The 14096-nt window shown below is 47.9% G+C and overlaps 1 protein-coding gene across 14 annotated transcripts in view; it reads left to right on the top strand.

The window, feature by feature from the left end:
* SUGP2 (SURP and G-patch domain containing 2) overlaps positions 1-14096 on the top strand; it is a 28979-nt gene that overhangs the window by 4919 nt on the left and 9964 nt on the right. For 9 of the 14 annotated variants that reach the window (XR_006269165.1, XR_006269164.1, XM_043467435.1 and 6 more), the window contains exons 3-6: positions 749-2356; positions 4834-5005; positions 9697-10184; positions 11222-11333. Coding sequence is in view for 12 of the 14 variants with exons in the window: in XM_043467435.1 (XP_043323370.1) it covers positions 749-2356; positions 4834-5005; positions 9697-10184; positions 11222-11333 (2380 nt within the window). In the remaining 2 variants the exon portion in view is untranslated. The remainder of the gene's footprint in view (positions 1-748; positions 2357-4833; positions 5006-9696; positions 10185-11221; positions 11334-14096) is intronic. The other 5 variants (XM_043467438.1, XM_043467437.1, XM_043467440.1 and 2 more) reach the window with 1 other exon arrangement.

Below are 14096 nucleotides of genomic sequence, written 5' to 3'. Positions count from 1 at the left end.
AATGACCCTTTCTGAGGGAGCCTGTCAGCCACCTTTGGATCAAGTGCTCAGCTAAGGTCCAGCCAGCAGTGGTGGCTGCAGTATCAGATGTAGCTCCTGCCTCAGTGGCGCTGTGGGCCAAGAGTCCCTTATAGGAAGCAGGGGAGGCAGGCAGCCTCTAGAACGCCCGTCTGCTGTGTGATAGAAGTAGAAATACACAAGTGTTCCGGTGACAGTAAAGAAGACCAGGTTATTTGGGAACCAAATGCCCATCCCAGAGTCTAAAAGAAGGCTTGTAAAATAGAAAGTGAAGTGAAAGTGAAAGTTGCTAGTTGTGTCCAACTCTGCAACCCCATGGAATTCTCCAGGCCAGAATACTGAAGTGGGTAGCCGTTCCTTCTCCAGGGACTCTTTCCACCCCAGGGATCAAACCCAGGTCTCCTGCATTGCAGGCACATTCTTTACCAGCTGAGCCACCAGGGAAGCCTTGTAAAACAGAGGTAGGACAACAGATCTGAATGAGTGAGCAGCACTGCTGCCTAGCCTCCGTGGACTATCGTCAGGCCAGATGCAGGCCCAGTACTTGTAACTCTTCTGTTTGCATAAGTAGAAACCTAGATTTTTAGGTGAAACTACGCATATTCTCCATGTGAGTTTCTAAAATGCACTCTGACTGGGAAAGCACCCTGCTAGTGGTCTGCAGATCACCCACTTGCAGCCTCTGGTCTGACACATACCTTTGTGTTTCTTTTTGGATTGCTTATTTCAGATCTTCTAAGGACAGTCCCAAGAGCCAGAGCAGATATGTTTGATGACATTCACAGTGACAGCAGGTACACTCTGGGCGCATCTGTAACTCATCCTCGAGACACTGGGAGAGAAGGCCTGAGAGGTGATATATTTCCAGGACCTTCCTTCAGGTCAAGCAACCCTTCTGTAAGTGAAGACAGCTACTTTCGCAAAGAATGTGGTCGGGATCTGGAATTTTCCCACCCTAACTCCCGAGACCAGGTCTTTGGCCACCGGAAACTGGGACATTTCCGTTCTCAGGACTGGAAATTTGCACTCCGTGGCTCTTGGGAACAAGACTTTGCCCACTCAGTTTCTCAAGAATCCTCTTGGTCACAGGAGTATAGTTTTGGCCCTTCTGCATTACTGGGGGACTTTGGCTCCTCCAGGCTGATTGAGAAAGAGTGCTTGGAGAAGGAGAGTCGTGATTATGACGTGGACCGTCCAGGGGAGGCGGACTCTGTGCTCAGGGGCAGCAGCCAAGTCCAGGGCAGAGGCCGAGGTCTAAACCTTGCTGACCAGGAGGGTGCTATCTTGGGAAAGGGGGAGACTCAAGGCCTGCTCACTTCTAAAGCTGGGGTTGGGAAACTTGTCATGCTGAGAAACGTGAGCACGAAAAAGGTACCCACTATGAGTCGTGTCACTCCCAAAACTCAGGGCACTAACCAAATCCAGAAAACCACCTCAAGTCCTGACGTGACCCTGGCGACGAACCCAGGGACAGAAGAGGTCCAGTTCCCCACCCGGAAAGTCCCTCTGGGGCTTGATCTAAAGGATGTCCGGCTCCCCAGGAGAAAGATGAGCTTCGACATCATAGATAAGTCAGATGTCTTCTCGAGATTTGGGATAGAAATAATCAAGTGGGCAGGCTTCCACACCATAAAAGATGATGTTAAGTTTTCCCAACTTTTCCAGACTCTCTTTGAACTTGAAACAGAAACCTGTGCTAAAATGCTTGCCTCATTCAAATGCTCCTTAAAACCAGAGCACAGAGATTTTTGCTTTTTTACTATCAAATTTTTAAAGCACTCTGCTTTGAAAACACCCAGAGTTGATAACGAGTTTTTAAACATGCTTTTAGACAAAGGTGCTGTGAAGACCAAAAATTGCTTTTTCGAAATCATAAAGCCCTTTGATAAATACATAATGAGACTACAAGACCGGCTGCTGAAGAGCGTCACACCCCTGCTCATGGCCTGCAATGCCTACGAGCTGAGCGTCAAGATGAAGACCCTCACTAACCCCCTGGACTTGGCGATTGCCCTGGAGACCACCAATTCTCTCTGCCGGAAGTCGTTAGCTCTTCTGGGACAGACGTTCTCCTTGGCCTCTTCCTTCCGGCAAGAGAAAATCCTGGAAGCCGTCGGCCTCCAAGATATAGCTCCATCTCCTGCTGCGTTTCCAAACTTCGAGGACTCGACTCTATTTGGGAGAGAGTACATCGATCACCTGAAGGCCTGGCTGGTCAGCAGTGGGTGTCCACTCCAGGTCAAGAAAGCTGAATCTGAGCCAGCCCGAGATGAGGAGAAAGCGGTGCCTCCTGCAAAGCCTGAAATTCAGGCCAAGGCTCTGAGTGGTCTGAGTGATGGTAAGGAAAGCAGCAGCAGTTTCTGTTTGTTGTGATTTGTTTGCTTTTTTGTAATGCCTCTTATTCTCTTTGATATTTGTACATAGAAGTTCTTTAGCCAGTTGAAAACAAATCAAAATTTTAGGAGAAAACTCACAGTGACTGCCACTCATTCATACATGCCTGCCACTCTTTCTGTAAGCGTGTGGATGGATGTTGTACACAGTATTGCTTTACTATCTGGGTTGTTTGTATCATCTTACAGCCTAGGTTAAGAAGCCATGTTCCAAAAGTACCCCTTCTTTGCCCACCCCCCCCAGCCCCGAGTTATTACTCAAAAGGAAAGTAAATACAGGCCACAGTCTCGAAGGATCCCCCAGGCTTCTGAGGGGAAGAAATCACAAACCCAGCCCCACCTGTGCTGGGGTTGAGGGGCTATAGGAGAGGCCCAGCCCAGCATGGGGAGTCAGGAAGGCTGTTTCTGAACTGTTCTCAGGGCTAGGTGGTGGAGGCACCTTTCCACCTGCTCACTTTTCTAGACTGGCTAGAGGTGGAGAGATCACTTCAGTATACCTGGTAGCCTGCTGTTAACGAGTTGGCGTCCTGGGGAGGGGAAAGACAAAGAAGAAGGTAATAGAAATAGAAGTGACTGGCTGTGTAGTGTCCCTTCCCCTCCCCCTGCGCTCCGAGGATGGATATTTTCACAGCCCAGAAAGCCCAGAAGACATGAGCACACATAGTGGCCACTGAGGAAGTCCCTTTTTCCTCTGATACAGTTTTCGGCTTCCATTGCCCCAGTCAGGTTGGTAAGTTGCATTTGTCCCTGAATCTGTCTTCACCCTTTTGGAGCCCTGACTGCTACAGGTGCTGCGTAGGTCCCTCCATGGATGGGCGGCCGCACCTACTGCCAGAGAGGGAGCCTTTCAGAAGTGAGCTCAGGGCTGAAGTGGGACCTCTCTTCCCCACATCCCCCAGAATAGTGGGGTGGAAAGTCTGTGTATCAGTGATACTGAGAGGAGCGAGAAAGCCCCCCACAACCTAAAGTAGCCCGCCACTGCCCCCTGGCTACGCTGCTGCGCAGGCGTGCCTGTGGCTGCCACCTTGCTGTGCTGGAAACACTGCCGTCTGCTCCTCTGCAGGATTCTCAAAGGCTCTTTGCTGTGTCTGCAGCATTTGCTGCATCTCCCTTGATGTTGGAGTCATAGTGCCTTTTATTAAAGGCTTCTGAGCCTGAGCAGAGCTGAGTCCTTGTGAAATTGGCATCTGCCAAGCAGTGGCGCCTTGTCTGGTCGTCAGGGAGACGGCACCAGTGTCCATGTCTTATGGGGCACAGGCTGACACTACTTCCATTACTGTTAGAAATGCTGGGAGGATATCTTTGGTTGAATTTCTTGATTCTTACTATTCTTTTCATTTAAAAAAAATTGAATCCTCCTTTAAAGGAGATATCCACAGAAAGATTGCTGGGCCAAAGGTAAGATCCACTTTCAGGCCCTTAACTGTGGTCATTTTCTCTAGAGTTGGTTGCAGTGATGTGCAAATTTCATTGTCTTTGAAAGCCTCTGACTTTGAAGCTCTTACTGTTTTGTAAAATCATGTAAAACTAGCAGTTATATAAAGTGAGAGCCAACAACAAAAAAGAAAGTAATTTCAGAGGGGAAATGAAATGACAACTGAAGGATTGACGCATCCTGTGTTAAGAACTCACACTGATGTTGAGTGTATTGATACCATTCCACACCAAACTGGAAAACCTCTCCAGTTCAGGGCTGATGTTTTATTGAATGAATGAACAAATAGACCATCTGTGCTATTAAAACTAGCAAATATCAAAGGAAATTCACACTTAAAAAAATTTTTTTTTCAAACATTCAACAGATGCTTTCTATGAACACCTATCTTGGAACTATTGACTTTTTTTAATATTAACTTTTTAAATTGGACAATTTTTCTTTGTGAGCTTATGTATGTTTTCTGATTACGCATCACATGTGTTTATTTTTTATAGATAAAGCACACAAAAAAGTGAAATCCCTGCTAAATCTACCACCCATAGATAACCTCTGTTAACTTTCTGGTATATTTCTGTCTGAACTTTTTTTCTGTGTGTCTATTTATTTGTATCTCTTCTTCCTTTTTTCATATTACAAATTACAGTTTAGATATACTTTTTACATTATTTTATACCTAGCTACATTTTATGTCTCTCTGTTTTCCCCTTAATATTGTGAACAAGTTAAGCTGTATGCAAAAAGTGATAAGGAGTTGCTACATACCATTTTCTCCTATAGAATATTGCTCTGTACAGTCACTTAAGTTTGTGACTGTTTCTCTGCTAGTGATTGTGCTACTATAGCTTTTGAGAGGATATTTTGTATATTGGTTTCTAGAATAACAGGCTCTTTCCCTCTTTTCAATGCTGGTCTCTTGTGAAGGAGGATTTCAGTTGCTGGTGCCTGCTTAGGCTCCACCCTTAGGCTCTGTCCTGATCTTCCCAGGCCCCATGTGGTCCAGTACGTTTCTCAGAGAAGACCTTCTGTGTGTTCCAGAGGTCCCCCAGCGAGCAGATCACAAGGTGGTGGACATCATTGACCAGCTGGTCGCACGTGTCATTGGAGGCAGCCTGTCTCCCAAAGAGAGAGCTCTTCTCAAGGAGGACCCTGCTTACTGGTAGGTCTCTAAATGGTGCTCTTCTGAATCTCACCTGTAAAGTACAGGGCAGTGTTTCTGTTGCTTTGATGATGTCCAGAGAAGAAAGTGAAGTGTTTATTTTGAGCTGTGGTGTCAGTCGGTAGGAAGAGTATGAGGGTGGGTCAGGTTCATATGGGTTCAGATTCCTTGTCTGTGCTGATTTGAGGATGAGGTGAGAGACACGTGCCTTTGAGTGTAAGATGAGGAATACGTCACAGCAGTTGTTTGTGATTTATTGCTGCTCTCTGTTCAGCTGTCTTCCTTTTGTCTTATTGCCTCTTCGCTTGAATAGAACAGTTTTTTAAAATTAAAGTTTCTGCCATAAATATTAATACAGTATTTGCTTATTAGAAAAGGAAAAGAAGAAAGTTGGGCGAAGCCATCTGTGCTCTCTCTGGCGCCCCCTGGCGTTTGGGGGTGTTTGTTAGCATCTTTCTGCCCCTTGCAGGCGCTGTGGTCTTTCACAGGTTGTGGTTGTGCTGTAATATGCCCTACTCCTTTTTCACAGGAAAGCGCTCGTGTTTCCTGCTTTTTGTAAACATTTCAGATGGCTGTGTTTACCGGTCTACAGAGTAGGTGATCAGTTTATTTAGCCATTCCTCTTTGTTGGATTTTTAGAATTTTTTGTTTTTTAAATAACATGCCCTTCCCTTATTTATTTAAATTTTTTAAGAAGTTATTTATTTACTTGATTGAGTCAAGTCTTAGTTGCCTCCTGTGGCATCTTTCTTTGAGGCTCGTGGACTCCAGTTGTGGCGCATAGACTCAGTAGTTGTGGTGTGTGGGCTTAGTTCTCTGTGGCATGTGGGGTCTTAGTTCTCCAAGCAGGTATTGAACCTGTGTTGCACGGTAGATTCTTTATTTTTGTAAAAAATTTATTTATTTTTGGCTACGCTGGGTGTCTATTGCTGCGCGCAGGCTTTCTCTAGTGGTGGTGAGCGGGGATGGCCCTTCGTTGCAGGGCGCGGGTTTTCCATTGGTGTGACTTCTGTTGCGGAGCATGGGCTCTCGGTCCGTGGGCTTCAGCAGTTGCAGCGTGTGGGCTCAGGAGGCGTGGCCCACAGGCCTCATTGCCCCTTGGCTTGTGGGCTCTTCCCCAGCCAGGGGTCAGACCCGCGTCTGCTGCATTCACAGGTGGATTTGGACCAGCCGGGAGATCCCCGAATTTTCTGTTCTTGCTGTTGTAATTACTAAAGATGCTTGAAAGGTAAAAATCTCTGTGTAATGGTGCCAGAGCTTTGGTGCTTACCAGTATGATTTCCAGGAGGAGAGTTAGAAATTGTTATGGTTTTATTTTTACAGAATTCTTGAATTCACCTAGGCTATGTTCATATGTTGAGTAAGACAGGCATGTAACTTAAAAGTTAAAAAAAAAAAAAACCTAATAACCTAATTGCCCCAGTATCATTTACTGAATACTTTTTATTTAGCAAATCTTTTGCTTTTTGTGCACTTGGTACCATTCTAAGCACTTTACTGATTTACGCACTAGCTGGCCGAACCCTCATAAACAACCTCTTGAAGTAGATATGTTGTCATCTTCATAGACAGAAAACTTGAGGCTTAAAGAGGTCTCTTGCCTGGAGGATGCACAGCTAGTGGCAGACAGAGCTGAGATTCACACTCAGGCTCTGTGGTCTCAGCCAGTGCTTATGCTGAAGGAAGGAGTCTAGATAGCCTCAGACCGACAGATGAAAACAGGGACCAATTCCTCTGGGTAAGATGTCATGTAGACTTGAAAGACCCAGGGACAGTTTCCAGGGGATTGTCGAGGTCATTGGGCTGGAGGGAAAGGGGACCCTGAGAGGACTGGGAGCGTGTGTCCCTGCCCCGTGACCGCTGCACACTCCCCACAGGCTCACGGTCACTGACGGCTGGGGGTGGCGGACAGAACCAGAGCCAGGCTTGGGGGTATGTGTGGTGGTGGTGGGAGGGCCTGCAGATCAAACGTAAGCGTGTGTTTGAGGAAAAGCGGCATCATGAAAGAGGGTCATCAGACTCAGCAGATCTGACACCTAAGACAGGGTTACTCTAGGGTAGAGAAGATTGTCTAAAAGCACATATGTGATTAATAGTCTTAGATGGATAATAGCATAGTACATCCATGAAAGAGTAACTGCTTATTATGGAAAATAGCCAATTAAGGATCTTGGAATTGAAGAATGTGATTGTTGAAATCTCACATCAAAATATCAGTGGTTGGCTGATAGAATTGACCTGAATGAAGAACAGATTAGGGAGCTGACTCAGAGACTTGATCACCTGTGAACTCCTTCAGAATTATCCAGAGCCTATAAGAAGAGTGTGCAAACAGTGTTAAAAAAAACAAACAGTAAACTTAGGTTTTTGGTGTATATGTTTAAATTCTTAAGTCAAAGTAGTACTTGTATGTGATATACCAAAAAAATCGATGTTATCACAAAAGGCAAAATGTTTCTGCCATGATCCATTCTCATGCCAGTTCCACTCCTTTTTTTTTTCTTTTGGCCATGCCAGTGCAGCCTGTGGGATCTTTATTCCCCAACCAGGGATCAAACCCATGCCCCTCCTACAGTAGAAGAGTGGAGTCTTAACTACTGGTCTGCCAGAGAAGTCCCTGAGTTTGCTCCTTAGAGACAGTCACTTTTAGTTCTTTAAGCTTCTTTTAACAGTTAACTGTTATATCCCTAGAGATGACACACCTATGCTGCTCTTTTTTTTTTTTATTTAAATGCCTGAGCTGTGCGTCTTGTGAGATATTAGTTCCCCAACCAGGGACTGAACCCAGGTCCTGGCAGTGAAAGCACCAAGTCCAAACCACTGGCCCACCAGGGAATTTCTCAAAGCATTTTCTTCGTAACAAAAAGTATATAACTCAAGCCTCACAGCAACATGGTGAAGTGACTTATCATTATCACCCATCCGATCTTATAGGTGGAGAAACTGAGGCACAGAAAGATTCAGTAAATCTCCCAGCTAGTAGGTGACTATGCTGGAATTTGAACCTGGCAGGCTAGCTCGGGAGTATTTTGTGCTTTTGTTGTCATGCTCCACTAGAGCTGGGGGAGATGGGCTCGTGACTGATGGGTTGAACCTGCACTTGGCATTAGAATCGACCACAGAAAAGGGCCTCCCGTGGTGGGGATCTGGATCACCTGGCATTTACTCCACTTTCTGCCGTGGATAGGGGGCTGCATTTGACTTGAGAACTGGAGCATCTGTGTTGGTCCACCTTCCCTTATGTGGGAATCTCGGCTTGTTAGGGTGCAGTCTTTCAGGATGCTGCTGCTGGCCCAGCAGTGTCTAGGGCAGCAGAGGAGCCAGCACAGCCTGTTCCCCCAGGTCCAGGCGGACCTGGACTGTGCAGTGAGCGTCAGCAGGAGCTCCACGCAGAGCCGCCCACGAGGGACCCGCCACGTCACACAGAGCTGCCAGCATCCTGCTGTGCACTGCCACCTCATGGCCGGTCCGCCTCTGCCTCTGGCAGTGGGGAACCTCATCTGGTATATGTGCTGCCGAAGCGAGCACGGGGAACCTCCTCTAATGCATGACCTCAGCAGCAGACAGTCCAAGAGCCTCGTGAAATACTGCCATACTCACCAGACGCTACTTGTTCTTTAACACAAACTGAAGTTGAACATTCACAAAAACCTTGGTATGAATGAGGTCATGGAGAAAATTACAGACCGTCCCAGGAAAGGAAAATCATGTTGGCCACATTGTGCAATGCATAAAACTTGAAGCCAGCAACAGCCTCAATAAAACTAGCTTCTACTAACTTTTGTATGAAAGAGAATTCGAATTGAAATTAGAAACTCTTCAGAAGGAAGTAGCAGGTTGGGGGAAAGGTACAACCTTGCATGTGTTTATCAGAAATAAAGACTGAAGATAACCATTCAATTCATGAGGCAAGGAAAAAATGGTGAAAAAAGCCCAGAGACTAGGAAAGAACGGTTAATAGAGATGAAAGAAAGTGCTAATGAAATGGTCTGCAAAGTAAATAATGTGAAAGACCCCTCCATTGCTCTTTCTCACCCACTCCTTAGAGCAAATTCTTATGTTTACTTCTTATTCTTTCAACCTGTGTGAAAAAAAACAAATATACATGGATGTTATGTACACAAAGACAGTTTCATAGGGTGTGTTTCAATGTTGGATTTCTGTAGCTTGTTCTCCATGGGCTGTATCACGGATCTCTTTCTGTGTTAGTACATGTAATGTCAGTACATGTAACTCAGACTCCTCTTTTCTGTACTCTTCTCCTTATGACTCTGGCACATGATTTCACATCAATGGCACGCTGTCCTTAATGATGTAATTAAAAGGTCGCTGAGTGTCCACCACTTGAAGGGTGTCACCTCCTGAAGGCAGTGTCTGGGAGCAATCCCTGCCATTCCCTGGCAGCAGAGGGCTTCTGTGTGAGCCTGCCAGGAGCTGTGAGCTCCTTCATGGTGCTGAAATCGAGGAGGAATCAACCAGTGCTCCATCAAAGCTCCTGATCACCCTCTGGTCACTCTGAGCAGGACACATGCCCAGGGCCCAACACTGGGTCCTTGGTAGAGCTGGGCAGAGCCTCTCCATCAGCAAGGAGGCCACCAAGTGGAAAGAGTTTGCAGAAGTGTATTCACAGCAGCAATTTGGCTGTGCTGGTATGTTCACAAATGTCCTGCTGTTCCTGTTTTGTTACATAGGTTTTTGTCTGATGACAGTAGTCTGGAGTATAAATATTACAAGCTGAAACTGGCAGAGATGCAGCGGATGAGCCAGACCTTGCCAGGCACAGATGAGAAGCCGACGGCAGCAGAGTGTGCGGTCCGGGCGATGCTGTACGCCCGGACAGTCCGCAGCCTCAAGAGGAGGCTCCTCCCAGCGCGGCGGCGGGGACATCCTCGCACTCACGGGCTCCGGGGCTGCAAAGTGAGGAGAGCCACCACTGGGACCCAGACCCTGCTCTCCTCAGGCACCAGGCTGAAGCACCATGGCCGGCAGGCCCCGGGCTCCCTGCCGGGCAAGCCGCCCCAGCCGGACAGAAATGATGCTGCCAAGGACTGCTCCCCAGAGCTGGCTGGACCCTCACCTCGGGACCCCAGCCCAGAAGCCTCCGGCCCATCCCCCAAACCAGCAGGCATGGATGTCTCTGAAGTCCCTCAGACCTCTTCTCCCTGCCTGTCTGCTGATGGTGAGTGCTCACCCCTGTCCCCGTCCTTTGGGCCCCAGCCCCAACTCTGATCCATCCCCAGGGGTCTCTGCAGAGTCAGGCAACTTCAGTGGGCTGGGCTGGGCAGGGCAGCAGGCGGCAGCAAAAGGGATCCGGCCAGGATGGTGCACACCGAGGCGCTCTCCTCTCGCCTCATCACAGGGCTGGTGCTGGAGTCCTGCTGCCCCCTTTCTCTTGTCCTGAGTGCGGAGCCCGCAGGAGTGCTGCCGCTGAGTCTGCGCCTCCCTGCACAGTTCCCCTGCTGGCCAGCAGGGCGTGCCATGTGCCCGTGCTTGGGGCATTGAGCTCCTTGATCCCAGTCTCTATTCTTGCCCCTTGTACTTCTCATCGGGCGGCCCTGGTTTGCATTCTGTTTCCTCTTCCCTGCTAAGCTCTCTCGTCTCCTTCCTTTGAGTTAGGTGGCTTGCAGCTTCTTCTGTTTCTCCCAAGCATTGCCTTCTCCTTCCACAACAGGGCTGCCCTGTGGCCAGTACTTCCCCTCAGCACTAGATGGGAATGTAGAGGAAAAAATCTACTCAACTGATAACATTTTTCTAGTTATTGCTGTGTAACAAACCGGTGCAAACTGTGACTTCAAACAGAAGGCATCAAATGTTGTTTCAAGTCGCTAGGCTGGGCCTGCTAGCTGCAGGCAGTGGCCAATAGTCAGGGACTGTGAGCTGAGGAGATGGAGCTTGTGGGCTACATGCTGTCACCCCCCAGCAGTAAGCCTGATGGTTCGCTTGGGTATCCAGGAGCTGCAGAGGAGGTGCTTGAGGCGTCTCAGGCCCAGGCTGCACATTTCTGTCACATCCTCAGTCAGAGCGAGTCCCAGGGCCAGCCCCAGTTCACAGGGAGGAAGGAGAGTCCACCTCTGCTGTGCAGAGCGGCAGGGGCACGTGGCAAAGGGCCAGACCACAACCACGGGCCGTCTTTGTGATCAGTCTCCACAGCCCCATGGTGTTCACGTGGAGATTGGCAGCTCAGAACCAGGACATGACAGTTGCTTTATTTTGTAGTTGATACGAAGACAATGGAGACTGCAGAGAAACTGGCCAAATTTGTTGCTCAGGTGGGACCAGAGATTGAACAGTTCAGCATAGAAAACAGCATTGACAACCCTGACCTTTGGTACGTACCCATCACACCCCTTTGATTTATGTTCACCTCATGAGTGTCCTGAGAGCCCACAGAGGGTCGCCCCCAGGATAGATCATGACTTCTCTTCCACTGAGCTCAGGGCTTTTCGGGAGAAGCATCTGTCTGGGTTTGTTGGAGACCTGCCCTCTTCTGGGGCGTCAGGAAAAGCCACCCCCAGAGGGAAGTTTAAGCTGGATCCAAAGGCTCAGTGGGTGTTGGTCAGGGGAAGGGGGAGAGAATGCCCTGGCAGCAGGATGTGTAGGTTCCCCAGAACCTTTGCAGAGGCAAAGAGGAGAGTGTGTCCTCGCCCGTGAGTCTGAGGAGGAGGGTACTGTCCCTGCTCATGCTGGCAGCTCTGGGCAGGATGAAAACGTGCTGCTCATGAAGCATGATGATGGGTTTTGGTCCAGGTGTGAGCAACAAGCACTTTGCCGTAGTAGTGGCTTGGCACCCTTGTCCGCCTTCAGTGGGGTCAACATTCAGCATTCTACAGCCCGAAGGCCATAGAACCCACCCTGCCTGCGGTGCGAATTCTCCTTAAGGGGGAAGCCGCCTGAGGGCCATGTGTTCTCTTTATTGAGCCTTAACTTGGCTGAGCTCCCCTTGCATTGGGAGGGATTCCCATGCTATATGGATTGCATCCTACTGCCAGCCAGGGGTTCTGGACCCTTGCCCTGTTCCCAACGTGCTAGAGAGTTGTGCCTTAGTTTACTTAAGGATATGGTTAAAAATTTTACATTTCCTGGAACATTTCTGGGAGTCAGCGTGTCTAAGCTCTTCTAGCAAATTTGGATGTTGAGGGACTTCCTTGGCGGTCCAATGGCTAAGAATCTGCACTCCCAATGCAGGGGGCCCAGGTTCAATCCCTGGTCAAGGAACTAGATCCCACATGCCACAAATAAGACCTAGTGCAGCCAAATAAAATAAATGTATATTTGAAAAAAATTTAAAAAAAAAAAAAAAAAATTTGGATGTTGAGTAGGTCCTGCACTGGGTACCTCTTACTTCTTGTGAGGCCCACACCAGCCACGTGGAGCACTGGTGGCCTTGTAGGTACTCAGCCTAGTACTGCCTTTTACAGGCCTTGGGGCTGCTGGGCCTTACAGATCTTAGAGCTGGGCTGCTACCGCATGCAGGACCTCACACTGGCAGGCCCAGGCATAGGCGACAACTCGGTGAAGGGCAGGCTGGAGCATTTCAGCGGTTTTCTTTTTTCTCCCAGTGCAGAAAGAGAACTCTGCATTGTCCTGCTTACTTGGCACTGGCAGGGCTTGGTGTTATTCCTCAGCCTCTGTGGCAGCCTTTTCTGAGCAGTGTTCTTCAGAAGATGCTGTCCCCTTTGTCCCCTGCAGAGAGAGACCGAAAACTCCAGCAGCCTCAGGTGGGGTGATGCATTTTCACCCCCATTGCTCGTAGGATAGTTGGAAAATGACTGCACCCAACACCCACCTATTTAGTAAAAGGCAAGATGACTTTGTGTTTCTTTCCCTTAGAAGAATCACACCTGCAATGTGTGTAGTAGTTGCTACAGTTAATTTCATTTTGTGTTTGTGGTTATGTCATCAGTTTGACACAGTCAAGTTCATTTGCTTCTGCTGAGAATCTATTTGAAGGCTTTTTTTCTTATCCTTTTTAATTTAATTTTTAAAATAAGTCCAGAATTTGTATGGCTCTAAAGTAAAAATTACAAAAGGTAAACTCAGAGAAGTCTCATTCCCCCCATCCATCGATAATAAGAAACCATTTTCATTTATTTGTAGTGTGTGTGTGTGTGTGTGTATTTCCCTCTTAGTTCCCACAGCACAAGTAGGTTTCTGCATGTAATAGGGCCTTTTGTACCTCGCTTTTTTCCCTTCACAACACGCCCTGCCCCACCGGTGTCCTCGCTCTCCAGGCTGTTGTCTTGTCCTCCCTACACAGCCACATCTCACCCTGCTCCCAGTGTGCTTGAGAATACAATTAAGAGGGCTTCCCTGGGGGTCTGGGGGTTTGAGAGTTTGCCTGCCAGCACAGGGGACATGGGTTCAGTGCCTGGTCCCAGAAGATTCCACATCCCCTGTGCCGCAACTGCTGAGCCTACGTGCCACAACTACTGAAACCCAAGCACCCTGGAGCCCGTGCTCCGAAACAAGAGAGGCCACCAAAATGAGAAGCCCACCTACCTCAAAAGAGCAGGCCCTGCTTGACGCAGCTAGAGAAGCCTGCACACAGCAACAGAGACCCCGCACACAGCAACAGAGACCCCGCACAACCAAAATTAAATAAATACATCTTGGAGAAAAAAAGAGTACAATTAAGAGATCTGCATGGGCTGGGCTTGCAAAGGGATCAACCTGCCTTTGGCAGGAGGTTTACTGCACCTTCTTTGGAAAAGAAGAGACATAAAAAGAAACAGCTTGTTCAAAGTCCAAATTCTTACTTTATGGATGTAAAAAGTCCAGGTAGCTACAAGATTACCCTGGTTTTCAGCCATGCTCAGACTGGTGCTTTGTGTAAGTTGTTCACTAGTGTGGTGTCAGCCAACAGGAGAAAAGACCAGATTCACAGAAGGGTGTTCATGTAGAAAAGCAACACTGATGATCCACACACCTTCCTGAGCTCATGTTCTGTCACAGGAAGCCCTATCAGTTCAGTAATTCCAGTTCATCTGCCTAGATTAACTAATCATGTTTAATTTTGTAAGGTATACAACTTGCTCTCCTATTTTGATGTCAGTTTTTCAATAAAGTTTTGATTATGGGTGAAAAAATACAA

This window comes from Cervus canadensis, chromosome 4, assembly GCF_019320065.1.
Source record: "Cervus canadensis isolate Bull #8, Minnesota chromosome 4, ASM1932006v1, whole genome shotgun sequence".
Taxonomy (NCBI): Eukaryota; Metazoa; Chordata; class Mammalia; order Artiodactyla; family Cervidae; genus Cervus; species Cervus canadensis.
Note: the sequence above shows the minus strand (reverse complement) of the source record. Positions and strands in the feature narration are given on the sequence as shown.